Here is a 24,021-nt window from a genome sequence, read left to right as displayed (position 1 = left end):
TTTGAACTTGGCGTGTCAGCATTTTGAAAAACCCTAATTTAACTCTGGTGCCATGTCACATATAGAAATTTTTTGATATTTGCAACCATAGTAAAACAAAGACTTATATTTTTTATATTTATTTTATATATTTAAATGCCATTTAACAAAGAAAAATCAACCAAAAAAATGAGTTCGCGTGTCACCTCTGACACGCGTGTCATAGGTTCGCCATCACTGGGCTAGATCCTCAAGCCCAATAGAAAGAAGGCACCAGGAGGTTAAGTGACTTCCTTAGGCTGTCAGAGTAAATGACAGGCAGGATCATGGGGGAAATCCCTCTGATCTTTGGTACAAGCCATCTCTGTGCCCTATGGCACTTGGGCCCTGAGGTTCTAATCTCTGCAGAGAGGGTTGGAGGGACATACGAAAAATCAAAAACAAAAGAAAGCAAGCATAAGATGGAGAGTTTGTTTCTTACGTGAATTTTCTCTTTGAAAATCATTCATATACATCTCTCCTTTGGGAGTGATGGTCCCCTGCAGGTGTTTTCTATGATGTTTGGGTGGATGTGGAGGAGTCTTCACCCATCAATAGCTGCCACTGGGTGTATGAAGCTGAAGGTCCCAGGGATTGGAGTGACAGTAGAGAGGGGAGTCTGGAAACCTAGGTTCTACTTAAGTTACTGCTCTTTTAGACTTACAGCTTGGATGGAGGTGCTAGATCCCAAGGGTGTGTTTAGCATGAATACTATGACACTGAATTTCAAAGTGCTTATACCTGTTGACCCTCCCACCAGCAGCACTCCACATCCTCGCCCCCACCTGCCGCCCAACTCTAGGCTGCAATATTGGTATATGTCACATCTGAGGTCCACTTACTCCCTGGGGATACTTCTGTTTCTCTCCCTCCCAGATGTCAACAGCTGGCTGCTCACCTTTGGATTCCAGCTTCACAACGTAATTCCAGGTTATCCCAAGCCAGACATGGATGCCATGGAACCATCCTACGAGCTCGTCCACACACAGATGAAAACTCAGGAGTGGGACAACAGCAAGGTAATTTATGCCCACGGCTGCCCACCCCAGGGGCCATTCAGACATTCCAGGAGCAGGTCCTACCAGCTTTTCAGGAAGGTTTGGGCCATTGATAGAAATGGATGTGGTGCGTCCACAGTGCCTGCCAGAAACTGTTCAGTAAACACTTAGTAACCCTACCGCTGGTGGGCCACGGTGGGCCCACTGTCTTAGCACACAGCCCCTCACTGTATGAAGGCATTTTGTATGTTACACTGAGTTTGGAGTTCCACCAAAACAATGAGCCTCTGTCACTCCCCAGAACAAACATGCAAGGATGGAGAGGATGTGTTCTAAAAAACATGTGACATGTTCTGAGCACCGTGCTGCACCTGGCCTTGCATGAGGTACTCTACATAAGTTAATTCACAGTTGTCCCCTGGTCTCATTGTTCTCCTTCTACAGATTTTATACCTGAGGTTGTTCCACCCAGCATGGAAGGGGTGGGGCTGAGGTTCCACCCCAGTCTGTCTGTAGATGCTCAAAATGTTACTTTCTCGTGTCTTCCTATTATGACTCAATTTCAAAGACTCATAGAGTTATATAGCTGTACAGGTCCTTCGAAACAGTTTCACCCCACCCCCTCCCTTCAGGCATCCATTGCTCATCCCCACCCCCGTTCATGGTGTCTGTACTAGGCGCTGGCTCTTCCAGGCCGCATGCTGCAGCCAGTGAGAGCAGGAGTGCATCAGGCAGAGAGCAGACCTGCAAGGGGAGCCCAGTCTCATTGAGGAGGAAAGCAGGGTTGCCAGATGGCGTACTGCTCCTGGGCGGAAACTTGCACACCCATGTTTCTTATTCCCTCTTGACTCTGTTAGGTCTCAGGTCACTGTCTCCTCCCCTAGCCTCTGCCCCTCTTTGCTATGGTGGCCTCCACAGCTTCCATTTTCCCAGCACTCACCACCCTGAATTTCAATTTGTGTTTTCTTTCCTGTATCTCTACTTGACTGTGAGCCACCCAAGGGCCAGCACTGGGTCTTATTTGGTACCTAGCAAAGTGCCTAGCCCACACAGTAGGTGCATGGAACTTCCGTTGAATGAGCAAATGGTTGAAAAAAGTAAACAACCCCATGAATTGGGCATCTCCGCCATCCCCCACGCCCATTTTACAGCGAGTAGACCAGGGTTCAAAGAGAACTTGCCCAAGGTCATTCAGTTGGAAAGTGGCAAAAGGTAATAAGAGCCCAAGTCTATCTGGCCACCAAGCCATCTGCTCTCTGCTGCCCCCTGCTGCCCTAGGCCTGGCCCCTGCTGCCCTAGGCCTGGCCCTGCCCCTCTCCAGTCCCCACTATGCCTCAGGGCTGGCCTGTTCCCAGGGCTGACTCCCATGGCTGGGCTCTTTCGCCACCACCAGGCAGCCTCCTCCACTGCGCAAAGCCCCAGCTCAACAGCCTGTTTGCCAGGCTTGCCTGTCAATGAATTATTGATTTCCGCCCTTGGCAGGCATCGGAGATCTTTGTTGTTGAGCACTCCAGCTTTCGTGAAACTCTAGGAAATAATTGTTCACAGACAGGGTTCTATTAATTATAAAGAGGACTTAATTTCAGTGTGAAGCCGATGGGCCTGTTTCTAAAGCCATTTCCCTGAGTTGCTGATAAGGCCCCGGGGCCTGCTGCTCTGCTGAGCTCCCCGCACTACCACAGGGATGGGGGGGGGGAGATAGAGGGGCGGGGGAGGGGGGGGCGGGGAGGTAGGTAGTATGCCAAGATAGGGCCCAAAGTATCCCCCAAAGCAGCCAAGAGCAGGAACACCTGAGGATCTCCCAGGAAGCACCGTGGGGTGGAAGCCCTCCTTGAAAATCATTTATAAACCCAGCAGAGAGCAATAAAGCAGAGTAAGAGGGTTTACATAAATCACTGCTTGGCATCTTACTAAGCTTTCTTGCCAAGAATGCATTTCTTGCCATTCCTCCATCTAACATCACCCCCTCATCCTTCCAGTCCCAGCTCCCTCATGAGCTTGTCCTTGAACCCCACCTTCTCCACCTCACTCCTCCACCTTCAGGCTGAGGCAGTCTGATCCTTGTTTGCTCCTCACTTAAGCCCTTCCTTGAAACTGAGCCTCTACAGTCAGACAGACCTGGGTTTGAATGTTAAATTGAATACTTGGTGGGCCAGTCACAACCTCTCTGAGCCTTAGTTCTCTTAGCTGTAAAGTGAGGATACTAACAGTACCAATATATGAAGTCATTGTGGAGATGAAATGAGACAATAAATGTGAATTATTTCTCTCAAAGACCAGGACATGTTAGCTACAGCTATTACTGCTCTGAGGCCACCAGGGATCACTTTTGACTGCAATTGTTTGTTGGCATATCTGTCTTTCCCATTAAAGGATGAGTTTTTCAAGGGTAGGGTAGCATCGGATTCATTGTTGTATCTCCGGTGCCCAGGAAAGGACCCGGCACAGAGAAGATACTCCCTGAACAGTTTCTGAATGGGTGAAGGGATGGAGAGAGTATGGCTGGATGTTCCAGTGATCAGGAGTAGAGCCACGTGCTATATCTTATATAAATATAGATTTGACTTAGTTATGTAAACTGATTCTCTAGGCTTTGGTTTTTTTCCCTTTGTCTCACTTTCTTCTCTCTCTCTCTCTCTCTCTCTCTCTCTCTCTCTCTCTCTCTCTCTCCTCATCAGTCTATCCTGGGGGTACAGTGTGAAGTGCAAAAGCAGCTCAAGGCCTTCGTCACCCTAGAACGTTTTGACCAGCTCTATGGCTCCACAATCACCAGCTGCCAGCAGGCCCCAAAGACAAAGAAGTTTGCATCCAGTGGCTCAGTCTTTGGCAAGGGGGTCAAGTTTGCATTGAAGGATGGCCGCGTGACCACAGACATCATTAGTGTGGCCAACGAGGACGGGCGGAGGGTTGCCGCCATCTTGAACAATGCCCACTACCTGGAGGACCTGCATTTCACCATCGGCGGGGTGGACACCCACTACTTTGTGAAACCAGGGCCTTCGGAAGGCGACCTGGCCATCCTGGGCCTCAGCGGGGGGCGGCGAACCCTGGAGAACGGGGTCAACGTCACTGTGTCCCAGATCAACACGATGCTCAATGGCAGGACTAGACGCTACACAGACATCCAGCTCCAGTACGGGGCCCTGTGCTTGAACACCCGCTATGGGACGACCTTGGATGAGGAGAAAGCGCGGGTGCTGGAGCTGGCCCGGCAGAGAGCCGTGCGCCGGGCATGGGCCCGCGAGCAGCAGCGACTGCGGGAAGGGGAGGAGGGCCTGCGGGCCTGGACAGAGGGGGAGAGGCAGCAGGTGCTGGACACAGGGCGGGTTCAAGGCTACGATGGCTTCTTCGTGATCTCCGTGGAGCAGTACCCAGAACTGTCAGACAGCGCCAACAACATCCACTTCATGAGACAGAGCGAGATGGGCCGCAGGTGACAGAGAGGACCACGGCCCGGACTTCTTGCCAAAGACAGCTGCTCTTTTGTGGCCGCACATCTGACTGTGTTGTACTTTAAAAAAAAACAAAAAAAACAATTACTTTTTTTTAAACAAGTGCAGAAAAGAAACAAACAAAAAAAAAAGATACTGGTTGCATTGTAACTCATGCAACATTCGTTTTTTTAAGAAAAGAAAAACACAAAATTGGCCTTCACACATTTTTTGCAAAGAACAGAAGGTATTTTTTTTCTGTAGTGTGATCACAATGAAAACTTTATTGTCTTTTGTTCCCTTTTCCTTGAGGATTTTTTCCTTGTTGTTTGGGGTACATTTCTTCTCTTTGAGACTCATTCCTTGGGATGTGTCCTTGTCTGTCCCTTGGTACCCAGTGTGATGTGAGACGCGAATGTCTGTGCTAACTTGTCTCATGTGCAACCCTTTCCTCAGTGGGCGTCGGGCAGGAGTGAGGGGTGCAGGTAACAGGCCAGCACCAAACTTCTAAGGGGCCCTGGAAGGAGGGTCTGCCGGACCTGAGGATCCCCGGCTAAGCTCCCGCAGATGAGTGGTGGCTTTTTATTCACTGTGTTCCATGCCTCCGGAGAACCACAGATGGCTCCGTCTTTCTCCGGGGGGCGGGGGGGGGGGGTGTTCATGATGTCATTCAGCACCTCTTTCAAGCTGCCCCAAACTCCTGCTCAAGCTTTATATTTTGATGCTAAATGAAAAGCCCCGCCCCTTTTTGCAAATCCTGTGTAGTTGTTGGTGCCACCCGCAGGCTGGGATGGAGAAAGTGTCTGCCAGATCCTTTCCCCCAGTCTGGTGACATAACGTCCTGGGACTAAGAGCCTCATCCTCCAGGACGACTGTGGTTGGTTGGTCCTCCCACGATGTTCCTTATTCATCTCCTCTTCTCTCCCAAAGTCAGACGTGAGAACCAGCACTGCAAAGCAAGCCCTCAGTGTGGGCACCATGTCCAGGGAGGGGAAGGCCACCCAGGGCAAAAGATGGCAATGATGGCACGGGTACCAGCATGTCTTCCTAGGTGAAGCCCTCTCCCCACGACGCTGGGCGCCTTCCCACCACTGCTCAGCTGCCACCACTGAGACATTGAAGTGTGGAGAGAGGTGCTTGGTGGCCTTTGATTCTGGAACGATGTTTAAGAAAAAGTCAGCCAAAGAGAGGAAGCCGCGAGCCAAGCCTCCCTCTAACCAGCTTCCCCATATGGGCTCCTGCAGAACGGAATGCAGCAGGAGAGGCGTTCGGGAAACTCCTCCCGTGAAGTTACTCTAAAACAGCACCTCGCCCCCCACCCCCAACCCCGGAGGAGCCCAATGACGGCTTCAAAGAAAGAGGGAAAAGGAAGAAGGAAAAGAGCTGCTTTGAGGCGGCCTGGTGATGTCACGCAACCCCGCCAGGTTTGAGGGCCGCTCCTGAGGCTGGTGCCCATGGATCCTAGAGGTGTTCCTTGTGCAGACATACCGATGCCTGAGGTCATTGGGAGGAGGCTCCAACCCTGTCAGGAGTGGGTACAACCCATACCTGGAGGGCAGAGCCGGGGAGAGGCAGCAGCCAGCCAGGCCAGAGGAAGCATGGAGGGGAGGGTAAGGCAGCAAGAGCTGGGAACTTCTGGGTCCTGGTTCATCTGCCCACTTACCATCATCATCACCACCACTCACAGGAAGCTCTGGGAGACCAGGAGGGGAAGCCACAGGCTTCCCGTGGAGCTGGGCTTCTTAGAAAACGGGACTGTTATGGGTTACATTTACATTAAGTGTGGAAAATGAATTCTGAGTCTGAGCTATTCTCCGTGGCAACCTTGTTGGACTGATAAGCTCATGGCACCTTTATGGCCTTACTCACAGAGTCTTCAGAATATTACACAAGTTAATGAAACCAAGAAGGTCTCTCACTGCATGAGAATCGGAGCGGCGTGGAGCCCGGGCTCTGCCTGGCAGAGGGAGGCACCCACAGCTTCTCGGGATAGGAGGTTTCGCCTTATGTCATCCCACTGGGATCAAAGGATGTGTTTCGCTAAGTGCTCTTCCTGTTTCCAAAAAAAAAAGGCATGCCGCTGCGACAGGGCGCCGAGGCCTGTTGGTCCACTGGTGGCCCAAGTCAGACGCAGAGCTCCTCGGGTCCACTGTACAGGGCGGGAGCTGGGGGTGGGCTCCATCCCGCAGGAGCCTTCTCAGAGGGGATGGAAAACAGCGTGGCTGCAGAACACGGCTTTTTATGCAAAATGGGCTTCTTCCTCTCCAGACGTACTCTTGCCATAGGGGCCCGTGGACAAAGCTCTCCTTCAATAGGCCCAGTTGATCCGTTCCATCCTGGCTGCCGGACATCAGTCAAGACCTGCTGGGGACGTCCACTTGGAGGCCAGAGACAGCGTGAGGGCCAAGGGAGCCATCTCCCTGCATCTCCCCAACCACTGACCTCACCAGCACCCCCACCAAAGTCATAGTGTGGACTTTTAAAGATCAAAAACACAGAATCACTCCTTTTCTTTAAATGATTGGTGTTCTATTTTTTTCCTGGGCTGCCTACCACCAAGGCAGCCCAGCTTCTGTGCAGGGAGAAGCTGAAGCACCCCAGGCTTTAGGGAAAGGATCTCAGGTGAGGAGTAGGCAGCATCAGGCACCTGGTTCACTTCAGTGCTGTTGCTATTAGAGACGTGCTTCTGGCCCTGGTCTTGTTGGCTGGTTCAGAGTTGGTTTCCTTTTGGGCTGGCAGGTGACTCTCTGCGTCCCCTCTCAGACTGTCCTCCTGCTGAGACCAGCAACCCCACCCTCACAGCAAGAGGGAATCTGAAGGCATGAGCCAGAGGTCCCTGTGCCTGTTTAGTGGCCTCCAGGTATCAAATCCCAACCTTGATGGCACCTGCCCTTTTAGTACCACTCAACCAAAATGTGTCCATTCCCTGGAGCCACCAGCCACCCTTCACGGGCCCAGGTTCATGACTCTGCAGGATGTCAGAATAAAATTTACCTTGGAAGAGTTCTCCCCCTTCTTCGCAGCTGCCTCCAGCTCCTCACCCTCAGCCAGCCCTCTGCCATCGCCTGGAATAGGACTTTTGTGATACCCCAACTTTGTTTTTATTGGATAAGATTTCCACTTTACCCATGCTCCAGACACAGCTCTGGATTTGGAACAATCCCTGAGAAACCAATCCGAGGCTGAGAATGGCCAGGAGGTGTGCCTGTCAGTCATCAGGATGGGGCGGGGCTGGGAGCCAAAGGTGAGGAAAACTGGGCCGTGGTTTTATAGACACATAACAAGGAGTCAGATTAATTTTAAAAAATAAAGGACCTTTTCAGCTCTGACTTTTAAGTGCCACCTGTGTAGCGGGCAGGAGTTTCCATTATGCAGAGGCGAGGCTCTCAGTGTGAAATCTTAGAACCAGTTTCGCACCTGCAGCCTGGATTTGGGGTTACCACGTGGCGAGGGCAGCGATGCTGAGCTTGGGCCCAGGAGGAAGGAGCTTGCCAGGCCTCAGCGAGGTCCCCAGCTTTGGGGTTTGAGCTCCTGATATTCAAAGTCAATTCTTTTCTTCATTCCTCACAGCAGCTACCACCCCTGGTCCCCAGGGGGAGCCCATCTCCTGAGGGATCTCAGAAGGAGCCCATGGTCTCCTTGGGGTCCTCACTGCGACTCCATCAAATGCCCATAATTCCCCGCTAGGTTTATACACTCCTCTCTCTTTTATTGGAGAGGAGGGGATTCAAAGAAAGAACTCTGGAGTTCAAGGCCCTTTCATTTAACCTTCAAAAAACAGCAAACTCTAATTTTAAAGACTCATTGCTCAGGTGATCGAAACTTTATCCTCTCTACCCTTTTTTACATTCTCAAAAACCAGCCTTGTGTACTTGACCGCCCCAGACAGCGGTGAGCTCTTAGGTTTCATCATGAATGTGGAAGATCAGAGCGGGGGGAGGCCTAGGTGGGGCCAACATTGGGTTTCTTACCCCCTCTGGGATGCCAAAAGCATGATACTGGGCCACCCCTGGGTCCCCAAGAAAATGTGATTGATTCTGAGGGCAAACTGCCAACAGAGAACCAACTCCCGGGCAGCCCGGCTAGCCTGTGGGAAGCTGGGTCCCAGAGGTCAGGCGGCACCCCGAGCCCAGGATTCACCCAGCCCCAGAATCCCACGTTTCTGGACCTGCCTGTCCTCGAAGACTCCTGAACCCGCAGCCTGGGCAGAAGGACTCTCCGAGCTGCCTCTGATGACCAACACTGGAGACTCTGGCCTTACCATGCGGAACTAGTTTTCCTGAAGTCTGGAACTCATTTTTGAGAAATTTTTTTCTCAACACATTTGTGTTTCTAACACTGTATTCCTGACTGTGTAAATACCAACAAGGCTGTACATAAATGCAGATGTAGATACCTTCTAGAAAAAAAAAAAAAAAAAGAGGCATAAAATACAAAACCAGAAGTGACCCCGTGTAGCCTTTGTTGACAAATAAAAGAATATTTTGTGTTTCAAGGTGTCGGGTGGCCTTTGTTGAGAGAGTAGGGGCTGCCTACTCTCAGGGCACCACTGCCCAGACTGAATCGGTCCTTCTAGATGCTGCTCCTCCCAGGGTCGCCTGCCGGACTCTGGTCCTTGGCCCCAAAGTCCCTCTTAATCCCTCCAGGTGACAACTGGCACGGAGAGGCACTTCCAGAGGACACGAGACCCTGGATATCATGGATGGTCATGGATGTCAAAATGACGTCAGCTCTGTCCCACTGCTGCCCCAGGCCACATCCCTGTACTGTCCTTACTGGCCTTGAGGACAGACTCCAAGGGGATGGGGGGGTGGGGGGCGGACACTGTCCTGAAGAGAGAGCCTGTGTCTGCCCCTGGGCACAGAGCTGTCCACAATGTCACAGCCGTCCACACGGGGTGTCACCATTGCACTTTTAAAAATAAATGAATGCACATTCATCGTACAAATTATAGCCACATAACACAACTTGGAGGGGCGGGGGGAGGGAGAAAATTCCTTTACAACTGTTTTTATTTTTCCTCTGTGTTCTTAATGTACCTTTTTCTAAAAATATGTATCTAAAGTAATCACAGCATACAGGTCATTTTTCACTCTGCTTTTCTCACTTAACCTCACATTTAACCTTTCAGTTCTAGAATTCCCGGATGACAGCTGGTCACTTAGGAAAGTACATGTGCTAAGCTCAGCTCCCTGGTGTGAATGGCAAACCTTATGAAAATTCAGTAATTGAGGACAGGCGTAAGAGCAGAAGGCTCATTGCTCTCGCCTTAGCCTCGGCACTGGCCCCTCACCAGGCCCTCTGTGTAGGCGCCGTGAGCTCTCCACCAGGCAATCGGGAGCTCTCCACCGCCGGGAGCTCTGTGCCAGGCAGCCTGGAGCACTCCCGGCACCGCTGCCCCGACTGGCACTCTGGGTGGTGCCAGGAGGCACCTGCCTGATAGGAAAAACCTGCTTTTGGAGCCAATTTGGGAGCAGAACTTGGCTCTAGCACTCACTGTGTGACCTTAAGCAAGTCATTTAACTCCCCAAGGCTGGGTCTTCCATCTGTAATGAGAGTGTGATGGTACATAACCTCCGGTTGCTGCTCAGATCACCTTAAAGGAGAGGGTAAGTAATGGCACACATTGCTCAGAGCACAGTAGGTCTTCACCCACGTAAACTTTCTACCTCACACCGCCCTCCTCGGTCCACCACCTTCCTGCCAAACCCTGGTGCTCTTTCCACACACCCGTGGTTCCCAAATTGGGCTGCATCAGGCTCACCTGGAGGCTGATCTAGACAGACTGCTGGGGCCAACCCCAGAGTTTGCGAATCAATGGGTCTGCAGTGGAGCTCCATAATTTGCATTTCCAATGTGTTTCCAGGTGACACTGCATATGGATTAAGCTATTTAGGGTGGCACCTCAGATGCCCTTAGTGAACGGAACCTCCCACTTCCAGCCAGTAGAGCCAGAGCCGGTGCATCGGGTCCGCCGCTGCCACGCCCCCGCCCTTCCCCACTACACTACAGTCAGCTGCCCAGGCACGCCCCGCCCCCACCGTATCCTCCGACGTCCACACGTGTGCGCCATTGCACACAAGCCTCTGAGCCCAGCAGAGGCTCTCTCTCAGAAGCACTCGCCAAGCACCTGCCACGTGCCTGCCCTTTGCAAGCCTGGGTTTCTTGGGGTGTGAGCTCCTAAGGCTATGACTATCTAACCCAGAGCCCAAAGCAGGCGCTCGGCTGCGGGTCACCTGAGGTCGGCCTTCCCTTTGCCTTGGGGTCCCTTTCTCTGGTGCATTTGAGAAAGGGGACGGTTGTCTCCTGTCTCTGAATAGAGCCACCCCTCCTCTGAACTGGGGGTTGCGCCTCCCTCCCCTACATCCCTGGCAAATCTGTTGCAGCTGCCACCAGCCTTGAGAAGGGAAGAAGAGGGGAGAACAGAGGCACCTCTTCCCCAGAGTGCCCTGGCCCTCCCTGCCCTTTGCAGCCTGGCCTCAAGGTCGCACAGGTGATTCTTGCTCTCCTGACCCACTGGCAGCCTTGGAGAATACTACAACATGGAGGAAAGCAACTTTAAAAGTGAGTCCTGGTATGCCTGTTCTACATCAGGAGCATCTAGACCCGAAGGGAGGTGCCTCTCCAGGGGAGGAGTACCTAAGAGTTAAACCTTACAGGCTTTCCACTTGGGCTCATCCCACCCTGACCTGGTCCCAGTCCTCACCCCGGCCTCTCTCTGGGTGTCTCTCCTTCCAACCTCACCCTGGAAATCTCACCATTCGGGGAATTCCATCCCAACTGGAGGGTGGGCGGGCAATCAGTGTTTATTTCTCAGGTCTGAATTCATCAGTCTGGAATAGCCCAGGATGGGCTTCAGCCACTGCCCCCAGGCCAGTCTCCTTTCAAGAACTTAAGGGCAATAGGACTTGCAAAGACATCCTTATCTTTCAATAATCTAAAGCTTACTTGTGGACACACACACCTCAAGCCAGGTCAAATATCAGTTCTTAGGAGCAGTGGAGTCCTCAGTGTTTCGGGCAGAATAGAAGCAGTGTCCTACCTCCCCATAATCTGCAAGCCCTGTCCGGCCCACTGGGAAGTAAGCACCTGACCTGCTAGGCTGGCATGTGGGCCTTTGTCATCCTCTCTGCAGCCTTCAAAATATGCTCATCCCACTCTCCCGGGACTAGGTTCTTAGGGTGAAAATCTCTTCCCCAGTCTGTGAGATGAGAACAGAAGAAATGGAGTCATTATTTCAGATACAGACACTTATTATATGACTGAGTGGGTGGGTGGATAAGTAGATGGAAAGAGAATGGATGATTAAGCCAATGAATAGCATAGCCAGGCCCTACAGGAGGAATTGCAATTAATCAAACATTTAATGAGCACTTCACGCATGTAACCTACGCAGCCTTCCAGAACCCATAGATGTAACACAGGACCCTTTGCTTGTACATAGTACCACTCAATTGCGGGAGGGGGGGGGGGGCGCGGTTGTGGAGAGATTCAGAAACCAGACTGAGATACCAAGAGCATGCTCTCTGTGTCACTGCTCCAGAGGCCTCAGCCACCAAGCTTGCTAAAACTCCAAAGTCTGGTGAAGGAGCAGGAACTTTCCAGGGTTTGCCCTGGGAGAGGTGGCCAGAGGCCCAGTCCCTGGAGTCAAGAGGCACCATAAGTCTGAGCTCAATCTCTAGGGAATAGGGAGTTGCCAGTTTCATAGCAGAAGCACAGCAAGGCAGCCAGGTGCCCCAGGCACAGCAGTGTCCCCATCCATGTCCAAGGGTCAGGTCCAGACCCTGAGAGGAGGTGTCCGGGTTCGGCAGCTGGGCTGGATAGGTGCCCCACATCCATACTTTAGGGCTGGGGAACCTTTTTTCTCTAAGGGCCATTTGGCTATTTATAACATCATTCTCGGGCCGTACAAAATTATCAACTTAAAAATTAGCCTGCTGTATTTGGTCAAATATGTAATTAACTCACCCCTAAAGCCTTGGCAGGGCCAGACCAAATGATTTTGTAGGCCTTTTACAGCCCACGGGCTGGACATTCCCCACCCCTGCTTCCATGATTCTGCAACAGCAGGCCAGCCCCAGCTCCCACTCCTGCCATGGCTCCGGCTCCTAATGTGCGCCTGCCTGGTCAGCCTGATTGCAGCTAAAGATTCAGGGACTCCAGCCAGCTTTGAGGGATGGGAGGAAGTGGCCATGTGCTAAGAAAGTGGTTCCAACAAACATCACTTTCCCACAATGCCAGAAAAGGGGGGCTCGGCATGGGCTGGGTGGGGAAAGGAAGGAATCTGAGAATATTTCCTGGAAGAGGTGGCTTTGGTGAGAAGGGATTATATGAGAGTGAAAGACATTCCTGGTGGGAGTAAGGTGTGCTGTTTGAGTGGGCCGGGGGGAGCCTGGGCCTCCAAGCCCTGCGCCTGTGAACCTGGTCTAGGAAGGCATAAAGCCCCAAATTCCCAGGGATCCGACCCAGCAAGGCTCAACTTTTTGAGCACAGCAAACACATGACAATTGATATTTACATGCAGCAGCCACCCCATGGGTATATCTTGGTTTGGGATAATCAAGGGGTAGGTATGTGCAAATCCGAGCTAGCCGAAATGCATCCTCTTTTTCCCCCTTTAAAATCATCTTGGCATGCAAGTGAGGGAGAATGAACCTATTACAGGGGTAACTTGGAACGCACTCTAATTTATACAAAAGGAATTATTTTGCAAAGCTGTACTTTATTATTCATAATGACTTAACTTCTGACACATGGCATCACTGTTTATAGTAAATAACATGAAAATGGAGAACCATCGCTCCCTCCTTTTTTCTTCTCTTTCTATCTTGAGTGGGGGAGTTCCTCATAAGGAGATCCTGAATAAGAAAGGATTTGTCTGAAAGTAAGTTATTTGGAAGTGGGCCCCAGAAAAAGCTGGCAGATAACGGAAGGTGAGGGACAAGAAAGAAAAGGAGGCCATCAAGAGCTTGAGATGAAGCAACGTCCTAGGAGAGCAAACTCTTGACTCAGTCCAGTGGGGCAGCTAAGTCACACCTGAGAGTGTCCCCAGCTGGGCTGAAGTATTCACACCTCTGCACCTGTCATCGTGGGGCAAGGGCTGCCCCTGGTGATGTCGGGACGTCATTTCCCAGTGACTTCGGGCTCTCTGTGCTCTTGGCAAAGGGAGGTCCAGCAGGCTGAGGACAGCCCGCCTACAAAGAGTCGCAGGTGCTGGCTGTTGGGCATGAAAGCACACAGCTCTCATTCATTTCAATCCGAGGGGGCGGTGGAGTCTCGCAGCACCTGTTGTGGTCTCATTTCCTGCCTCATGGTGGGCGCCTAGTAAACTCTGGCTGGCTGTTGGCTAGGGACAGATGCACCCAGGAGAACAGAACACCATAATCCCACACGTTACGTGAACAGAGGGCAGAACCCCACCTGTTTTGCTGTATCCCTGGCACCTGGCACAGGAAGTGTTCATATGCATTTGTTGGATAACAAATGAATACATTTCCCCCATGGGTACTCTGTACCTCAGAGCTTCTCCAGGGCCTCCCTAGGTTGTCTTTCATTGCTTACCTGACTCGGTTGATGCTGCCAGAGACCATGGAGCACCCTGGGGCCTCACCACATGGTGACGCTCCTCACTGAGCAAGCACTGCCCAATCATTAGGCCTAACATCTGCCTGCTCTCTGCTGATCAGATGCTTCTGAAGATAAGCAGTGTGGCTCAGTGGGGAGAGCGCAGGGAGACACCGTAGGCATGGGCTCCAGACCCAGTGCTTTCTACATAAATCTCGTTAGAATTTACAGCAGTATTCGTGGTGGGTGGTGCTACCTCCCATTTTGTAGGTGAGGCCTGGAGATGTTCATGATTTGTGCTAAGTAATAGAATCAGAATTTGAATCCAGGTGTGCCTAACTCCAAATTCTAGGCTGTTTCTCTCATATCTTACCATTGGGGAGGAAGGGCATTTCTGATGTGAAGGGCTGCATACACGGAAAAGTCTGATGATGGCCAGTCACCTGTCAAGCAGCCAGTGGGTCACCTGATGACTATTCAACAGGCACAGGGCCCATCTGAGACTTTGCTCGACTCCACACTCTGGGCTGCCTGGTGGGCGTGCAGCCTGTGCAGTCACACAGGGCCCTGGAGTCAGAAGGGCCCCACTCTCGGTTTCATGCTCTGCTGTCTCCATCTTGAAACTTAACTGTTTCTTAACCAGGGGTCCTGTATTTTCATTGTGCCCTGGACTATGCAAGTTATATAGCCAGTGCTCTCCACACTGCTAAGCCAGTGGGAAACCTTCAGCATTTCTAGGACATTCTCAGGGTGCTGAGGCAGAGGGTGATCCCTGAGAGCCCAAGGGTGCTGTGGGTGATAAATCCCTTACATATCTTTGGGGATCAGACATTGGCCCACCCTGCTGACACCAAGCCAGGAAATCGCCACTCGGTGGTAAAAATCTCAGTCCACTAAAGTGGCAGACCCCTGGGAAAGGAGGTGTGAGGACAGTGGGGCACAAAGAAGGTAGCAGGCAGTTCCACCTGGATGAAGGGGCTTCCAGAGGGAGATGACACCTCGACTTATGAGAAAGGAATGATGAAGGGGATGGCAGCTGAGAGCAAAGTAAGGTAAAGACATGAGACCTCCTGTGGGTATCCTGGCAGGTCTCCTGGGCAAAGCAGAGGGGGCCCTCAGGAATCAGGACCAGACCTGTAGGCAAGGACAGAACAACCTGGCTTAACTCCCTACCTCCACCCCTAAGTTTCTGTGCTCCTGCCCCATGTACATTCTCCTGGCTCAGTCTCCATTTCTACCCAGAATCTTACCAGGTGACTGGAATTTTTTGAGATGAGGCTTTTGATTTTCTCCAGATACATGTTTATCTGCTCTTCCACTCTGTTGTACAGGGCAGGTGATGAGCTTTCGCCCTAAAGATTTCTTCACTTCGATGGCACCACCTAGTGGTAGTCTGTCACAAAGTCCCACCTCTCCAGACAAACATACAGAAAAACATGGTGAGATCATGTAAGACCATAATAATCCCCCGTCCCTGCCCCTGCACTTGTGTGGTTCACACTGGAATCCTTTGGACCTGAACAACAGCCCCAAAGTTGAGCAATGACTCTTGGAAGATGCTCCCCAAAGTACCACATACACATCAGAAAGGGGACAGTGTTCCAGAGGTCCTTTCCTCCCTTCCTCGGTGCCTTCTGAGTCTTGTGCCACTTTGAGGAGGGCCCCTCGATCCTGAATGTACTGTCCCTAGCAACACACGATGACTTCAGAGACCACTGCTCAGCCTGGGGTTGGAAAAAGGTGGACAAAGCAGTACTCATGACCTTAGGCCTCTCCAATGAATAACGATGACCTCAATAACCAGAAGGCGGAGGCAAAGAAGAGGAGCAGGAGGGGAGGCTGTTGTTTCTTGAGAGCCATCCCCTGTGCCAGACAGGCACACTAGGCTCTTTAGGTATCTTCCTTGAATGCATTTCTGCAAGGGCATTAAATCTGTCTCCGAGCCAGGCAAGGTCCCAATGACAACTAATAGGCAGTATGTGCCAGGCACTCTTTTAAGCAGTTTAAATGCATCTGCTTGCTTAGTCCTCACTACAGTAGGACCGGGGAGCTGCTGTGTTATCCTCACTCTGGAGTTGCAGAAACGGAGGCACGTGTCCAAGGGCATGCAGCTAAGAAGTAGAAAAACAGATCTGCACCTAAGCAATCCAGTTCCAGGGCACGCACTGGTAATCCCTTCCCAGACCACCTGTTTGAGAGGCAAAAAGAAAAATACGCATAGCCTGACCGAGAGTCTGCTGGGAAAGAACAATATGTGCTTAAATGTCCAGAGTGCGTTCACTTCTTTACTCACTCAACAAACTTTTCCTGAAGGACATCTCAGGTGTGGGTGGTGTGTACGTGTGAATTACCCCAGCGTGATAGGGAAGAGAAACTGAACCAAGGTGGACCTGTACACACGTGATTCAGGATGGAGCAGGAGGCACTGGGACAAGAAGCAGAGTCTAGGTACAGCATTCAAACTGTGGTCTAAATGAGTCTACGAAACACCCAGCAAATAATGAATCCTGAGAAAACTGCCACTAGCACCCTGATTATATCTAAGAAGCTCTGCTGATTCTCTCCCTTCAGCTTTATGCCTCCTACCTAGGAGGAGAAGGGGAACGCTGGTGATGAGTCAGGACCCTGCTTCTCCCAGCAAAACAAGACTAGTTCTCTTGTGGTGCCAGGGTTCCAGATAGACTGGCCGGAGCTGCCATCTACTGGCCAACCATACACACTGCACTGGATACTGCCAGTGTCCCGCCTTCCTGCCCAGGTGCAGGAGGAAAGGGCAAGGTAGATGAGTCCTTTGATCCTTGAGCAGCCCTGAGAGAGAGGCTGTCATCTCCTGTGACAAGAGGCAGTAATAGCATTCATTTACCATTTTTCCAGGCACTGTGCTTAGCACTCTACATTCATTATAACCTCCTTGAATCTTCTCCAGAATCCCCTAAGATTTATCCCCTTTTACTTATGTCTCTGAAGCCCCTTCATCTGTAATAGTTTCACCTTCTCCTTTGAGCCATTTATTTGTTGGCGATGCCACGTCATTTGTACTACAGAAGGTCTCACGACCTGGATTGGAATGACAGCTCATTGCAGTGTCGTTCACTCTTAGCCGGCAGGTAGCTCTAAAGGCTTAGTGAAATTCAGGCTCCATTGTCTCAAGCAAGACTAATTCATTTGTACTTTCTGTTGCATCTCCTCAGGATGCACATAATGTGTGGTTGTCCTCTTTCTAGTGATGTTAAAACAGTGCAAAAACGCTAAGTCTATTATGCCTTTAAGTGGAATTCTTCTTTAAAAAAGAATATTCAGGTTCTGGCTCCAGCTAACGTGGAATCAGCAGCAGGCAGGTTTGGGGCAGGGCAGGGGTGAGACCAGAATTCTGAGTGGCTCTGAATTGGCAAGGAGCTTACCTTTTCTCCCCCTCCCACCAGCCCACCCCTACAGGGTCCCCCAGCCTCGACCCAAGCCAGCCAAGACCCCGGCGTGAGCTTCAGCACAGACAGAACTCTAGGAGAAAGCCTCTGTTTCAGGCTCGAGGAGTAAGAAAGGGGTGTCTAGAGAGTGGCAGCTCTGCCCTGAGACACCCAGGACTCTAAGGGAGGAGGGATGGTCTCAAGACTGTGAGTGAAAGAATTGTCTGCTACTTTTTTTTCTCTGTCCTCCCACCAGACGGCCCCAAATACAGTTACAGTAGTTGCAAGAAGCGCATGTCAGAAGAGGGGTAAATAAAGCCTCAGATTTCTGGGTGAAAACCAAAAAGGGAGCCTCGGGGAACCAGGAAGTACCAGGGGGACCGTGGAGCGGGAGGAGCTTAGGACAGTGGACCCATAAGTATCCGAGAAGCCCTGGGCCCACTCCAAGCTGCACACAGAGAGCCGGCTCTTGGCAGTCTACCGGAACTTGAGAACTGATCTGAGAAATAGACCATGGCCCCGGTCTCAGACTGGCCGTCGGGTGGCGCACATGCAGAACAGAACTGCGCTAAGCCTGGGAAAGTCTTTGAAAAGTGAACACGGAAACCACAGGCCACAGGAGGTTGGCCAGAACTGGTGGCCTGAACCCAACCCGGTCAAATGCTCGCTTTTGAATTTTATTTTTTTTTACCTCTCCCTAGAATTGGAGTAAGATACAAGGCTCATAACATAATATTCAAAATATTCAGGATACTTGGCATATGAAGAACCAGAAATATCTCAACTAGTCCAACACTGAGATGACGCAGTTGCTGAAATTATCTAACAAAGGCTTTAAAGCAGCTAGACAAAAAGTGCTCCACAAGTAAGGGTGAACACTCACGAAGCAAATGGAAAAATAGAAAGTCTTGAAAATAAATGAGATGAGGAAGAACCAAAGGGAAATTTTACAACTAAAAAATACATGAACAACACGTTTTAGTAAAAACTCAGTGGATAAGCTCAATATGGCGGAATGAAGGGGACCTTGGAGATAGATTGATGAAAGTGTCCAATTGGAACAACTGGAAAGATTGAGAGGATCTGTGGGGTTACACGAAAGGTCTAACATTTGTGTCACTGGAGTCGGAGACAGAGAGAAGGCAGTGCAGTGCAGAAAATGTGCTTGAAGAAAGAAAAGCTGAAAACATCCCAAATTTGGAAAATCCCAAATCCCAAACAATATAAATGTCTGCCTGCCAAGCCTGCTGGCATTTGGGGGCTGTTCATGAATCTGCAGGGCCACAGCTGATGAGTCATGACCAACACAGGTAATTCCGCACAGGACAAGGTAGGAACACAAGCCTGAGTGGAGAACTGAGAACTCTTAGTAAATGAAAGTTCATTGTTAAATGAATGAACTAATCAGTAAGAGGGGGCCTTGTCCTGGCTGGTGTATCTCAGCGGTTAGAGCATTGGCCTGCTGACCAAAGAGTCGCAGGTCAAGGGCATGTACCTGGGTTGCAGGTTTGACCCCTGCCCCAACTGGGGCTCGAGCCAAGTGATCGGTGTGTCCCTCTCACATGCAGGCCTTGCTAAAAAGCACAAACATAGTCTGAAGAGACAAAGCAAACTTCAGAATGAGACTCAGATATGACAGAAAATTTGAAACTATCAGATAAGAAATTTAAAATAACTGTGACTGATATGCTAAGGGCTCTAATGAAAATGTGAACATGTAAAGATGGGTAATGTAAGCAGAGAAATGGGAACTCTGAGAAAGAACCAAAAGGAAATTCTAGAAATTAAAAGCAAAACAACAGCCCTAGCCAATTTGGCTCAGTGGATAGAGCATCGGTCTGCGGACTAAAGGGTCTGGGGTTTGATTCCAGTCAAGGGCACATGCCCGGGTTGCGGGCTGGATCCCCAGTGGGGGGCGTATAGGAAGGAGGCAGCCGATCAATGATTCTTTCTCATTATTGATGTTTTTATCTCTCTCTCCCTCTCCCTTTCTCTCTGATATCAATAAAATATATTTTTTTAAAATAACAGAAGTGAAGGTATGTTTGAAGGACTCACCAGCAAACTGGACAAAGCTGAGGAAAAAATCAACTACTTTGAAGATATGTCCACAGAAACGTCACAAACTGAAAAGCAGAAGAAAAAAGAATGGGGAGAAAAATGGAATGGAATATCCATGAACTGTGGGATAATTACATCAGGTATAACACATGTGATGTGCAATAGAATGCCAGAAGGAGGAGACAGGGAAAAAAAGAATAGAAGAAATATTTGAAGTAACAAATGGCTGATAAATTTTCAAAACAAATGGCAGGCACCACACTGCAGATCTAGGAAGCTCAGAAAACATCAAGCTTTTTGTTTATAAATTCCAAAATTTTTTTTTAAATGACACACAGGTATATTGAAACTACAGAAAAATCAAAGACAAAGAGAAAAATCTTGAAGTAAGCCACAGGATAGGGGGGAATATTTACCTATAGAAGAATAAGGATAAGAATAATATCAGACTTTTCTTCAGAAACCATGCAAGGAAGAAGAGAGTGGAGTGAAGTATTTAAAATATATATTTTTTAAAGCACCAATCAAAAACTCTGTATCCAGTAAACATTTCTCTTTCAAAAGGAAAGGAGAAGTAAAGACTTCCTCAAACAAAAATTGAGAGAGTTTGTCACTGGTAGATCTGCTGTGCAGGAAATGTTAAAAGTTCTTCAGAGAGAAGGAAATGATATAGGTTAGAAACTCATATGAACAAAAAGCAAGGAAGAGCATTATAGAAGGAATAAATAAAGGTAAAACATTTTTTAAATTTTTCTTATACTTAGTTGATCTAACAGATAACAATTTATTCAAAATAATAATACCAATAATGTATTCAGTGATGATAGCTTAAAGTTAAGTGAAATGATTGACTGCTATGGTATAAGAGTGAAAGACAAAGAAAGAACAAGGGGAACAAATAGAAAATAGTTCAAATAAAATGGATAGTAAACCAGCTATAATAATCAATAATCACTTTAAATTTTAATGTTCCAAATGCATCAAATAAAAGACAGACTGTCAGAAGGTATATTTTTTAAAAAAGCCCCAAGTATATGTTGTCTTCAAGAAACTCATTTTAAATATAAAGACACATTGAAAATAAAGGTATGGAAAAAGACTTACCATGCTGATACTCATCAACGGAAAGCTGGAGTAGCTACGTTACCTTCAGACAAAACAGACTTCAAAGAAAGGAAAATTATCAGGGACCAACAGGGGTATTACAGAGTGATAATGAGATCAATTATCAAGACATCTTCGCTTTTCAAATCAGTGGCTATTTGGTTGTGAACAGGATGATGGGGGTGGTTATGATAAAGGATACAAAAGAGGAACTGATTATAAAAAGTTCACAAGGAAACTTTTAGGGATGATGGACATGTTCACTCTCTTGACTGTGGTGAAGGTTTTATGGGCGTATAACTATGTCAAAACTTGTCAAATCGTATACTTTAAATATGTGCAGTATGTCAATTACAATTCAGTAACACTGTTTAAAATGTTTTTGAAAATGTATGCCATCATTATCCTGCTCTGACTCAAAGTCATTTTCTTTTTCACAGTTAAAGAATTTGGAGAACAGGAGAGGTTAAGTAACTTGTCCAAGATCACACGGCTAGTAAGTAGCTGTGTCAGGATTTGAAGTTAATTTGACTCTAACATCCATGCTTTCAACCACTTTGCCCTAGAGAATTAACCGAGGCCTGTGTCTCCATTTCCAGCTGTGGAGCTGACACGGACGGGGCGCTCAGTGAGTGTTGGCTGCTGTTGAAGTAGGACAGGCACACCTTCACACAATTCAGAGAGAAAAATTCTAGGAAAAACCAGAGGTATCTCAGTGTCACAGAAACCAGCTTTCATCTGTGCATGTGTAATGGGGGTGTGATAGGGACAGTCTGTGTGTATCAAATTTGAGTCTCTGGGATCTGAAATTGGGCTCTTCCCTTATAGCCTCCCTGGGCCATGCCTCCCCACACTGCCCAGCACCTGGCATCCCCTTCAGAGCTCCCGTTCACACACAGTTGATACTGTAATCAGAAAGCACACCTGACTCAGATCATGAGGAAGAACATGCTTTGTCTCGAGGTGGAAACATGAATTCTAGAGTCAAACACCTGGGATTGATTGACAGTTCCATAGACATGTTAAGATTCGTTGTTCTAATTCTGAGAAGAATGGCATTGGTATTTATATTAGGATCACATGTATTCTATATATAACTTTAGGTAGTCAGCACATTCTAACAAGACTAATTCTTCCAATCCATGAGCAAAGTATACTCTTCCATCTTTTGTATCTTGTTCAATTTCTTTTTCCAATGTCTTATAGTTTCAGAGTACAGGTCTTTCACCTTTTTGGTGAAATTTATTGCTGACTATTTTATACTTTTTTATATAATTGTAAATGGGGTTGTTTTCTTAATTTCTTCTCCTGATCATTCATTATTGATGTATATAAATGCAACAGATTTCTGTATATTGATTCTGTATCCTGCAACTTTACTGAAATTACTTATTCTAATCGTTCTTTGGTGGAGTCTTTAGGGTTTTCTATATACAGTATCATGACATCTGCCAATAATGGGCGTGTTATTTCCTTTAGATACCTTTTATATATATTTTTTTGTCTTGTTTGATCGCTGTGGCTAGGACTTCTAAAGCTATGTTGAATGTAATTGATGATAGTGGGCACCCTAGTCTTGTTTCCTGAGTGAGTTTTAAATGATATAAAATGTGTGGACTATCTTGCACAGGAAATGGCACCTACCACATGCACAATAGATGGTGGTTGCTGTTATCAGCACGACCCTTTAATACAGTTCCTCATGTTGTGGTGACCCCCAACCATAAAATTATTTTCGTTGCTACTTCATAACTGTAATTTTGCTACTGTTATGAATCACAATGTAAATATCTGATATGCAGGATGTATTTTCATTGTTACAAATTGAACGTAATTAAAGCATAGTGATTAATCACAAAAACAATATGTAATTATATATGTGTTTTTGATGGTCTTAGGTGACCCCTGTGAAAGGGTCATTCGACCCCCAAAGGGGTTGCAACCCACAGGTTGAGAACAGCTGGTTTAGGCTGAGAGAAGTGAGAATGCATCCCACAAACCACCAATAACATACATCTTTCCATGTAAAATAGTCTTGTTACCCACTTTCAGCTTGCCAATTGAACATTACTTTAGGACTGACTTATGCAACTTACTTATGCACAGGTTAACATGAGAGTTGGGTATTAAAAGAAAACATATCTACTAGATGCAAATTAAATAATCTTATCCATGCATGCCTATCTAGGTCTTCCTCACCTTCATGAACTGCCCAGGTCCTTCTGGGGGTCCCCAGCAAATGCTCAGCCTTCTGACCCAGCACAAGGGTCCATTGATTTGCTAATACCTTCCTGTTACTTTGAAAATACTCATCATCGTTCAAGCCTCAGTTCCCTGGATGCCTTCTGAGCTCCTGACTTCTGCATGTTTTCTCTGTCACCAGGTCCTAAACTGAATCCACAAAATGGGAGACGCTATTTGCTCTGATTTCGAAGCTCTGGTTTTCTTCCCGCCTGATGCTTACTTTTCATTTGACTTGTTACAAAAAGAGAAGGGAAAGGGCTCTAGATTTCTTGAAGGGATCAGACGCTTTTACCTTCGAAACGCCTTTTATAATGTCAATATTTTAAAACTATCTAAACAGAGCAGATTTTTAAGCAAGCTTACAGATTAGGATCTTTGCAATATGTCACAGCTAAATGTCAGAACTGGGTAATGTCAACATTAATCAAAATGGCCAGGTGAGAATTGAAATGATGTAGGAACTACTCGGGTCCCTAACATTCAGAACGTAATATTGTACTAGCAAATGTCAAAGTTAACTATGTTAGCCAACTAAACAGGGAACTTCCTGAGCATATGTTGGAGGTGAGCTGATCAGCATTGATATTAATCACACTTTGGACAATAGACAATCTATAAACACCCACTTGGTATCAAGGGAGAAAATTGATTTTATTTTCTTCTATTGCTACTGAAACCTTATCCCTATTTCTTGCCATATTTTGTTTTGTTTTTTTAAATTAAATCTTTATTGTTCAGATTATTACAGTTGTTCCTCTTTTTTCCCACATAGCTCCCCTCCACCCAGTTCCCACCCCACCCTCTGCCCTTACCACCCCCCTGCCACTGTCTTCATCCATAGGTGTACAATTTTTGTCCAGTCTCTTCCTGCACCCCCCACACCCCTTTCCCCCCTGAGTATAGTCAGTCCACTCCCTTTCTATGCCCCTGATTCTATTATATTCACCAGTTTATTCTGTTAATCAGATTATTTATTCACTTGATTTTTAGATTCACTTGTTGATAGATGTGTATTTGTTGTTCATAATTTGTATCTTTACCGTTTTCTTCTTCTTCCTCTTCTTAAAGGATACTTTTCAGCATTTCATATAATACTGGTTTGGTGGTGATGAATTCCTTTAGCTTTTTCTTATCTGTGAAGCTCTTTATCTAACCTTCAATTCTGAATGATAGCTTTGCTGGGTAAAGTAATCTTGG

General features: G+C 48.0%; 1 protein-coding gene across 1 annotated transcript in view; it reads left to right on the top strand.

The window, feature by feature from the left end:
* TENM4 (teneurin transmembrane protein 4) overlaps nt 1–4,744 on the top strand; it is a 42,768-nt gene extending 38,024 nt beyond the window's left edge. Inside the window, exons 6-7 of the mRNA XM_081100106.1 lie at nt 895–1,037; nt 3,695–4,744. Of these exons, the coding sequence (XP_080956232.1) occupies nt 895–1,037; nt 3,695–4,453 (902 nt within the window). The 3' untranslated portion in view covers nt 4,454–4,744. The remainder of the gene's footprint in view (nt 1–894; nt 1,038–3,694) is intronic.
* Nucleotides 4,745–24,021: the final 19,277 nt, after the last annotated feature.

This window comes from Myotis nattereri, assembly GCF_964212035.1.
Source record: "Myotis nattereri genome assembly, chromosome: 9".
NCBI lineage: Eukaryota > Metazoa > Chordata > Mammalia > Chiroptera > Vespertilionidae > Myotis > Myotis nattereri.
The sequence above is the reverse complement of the archived record's forward strand: the minus strand, read 5'-3'. Positions and strand labels throughout refer to the sequence as shown.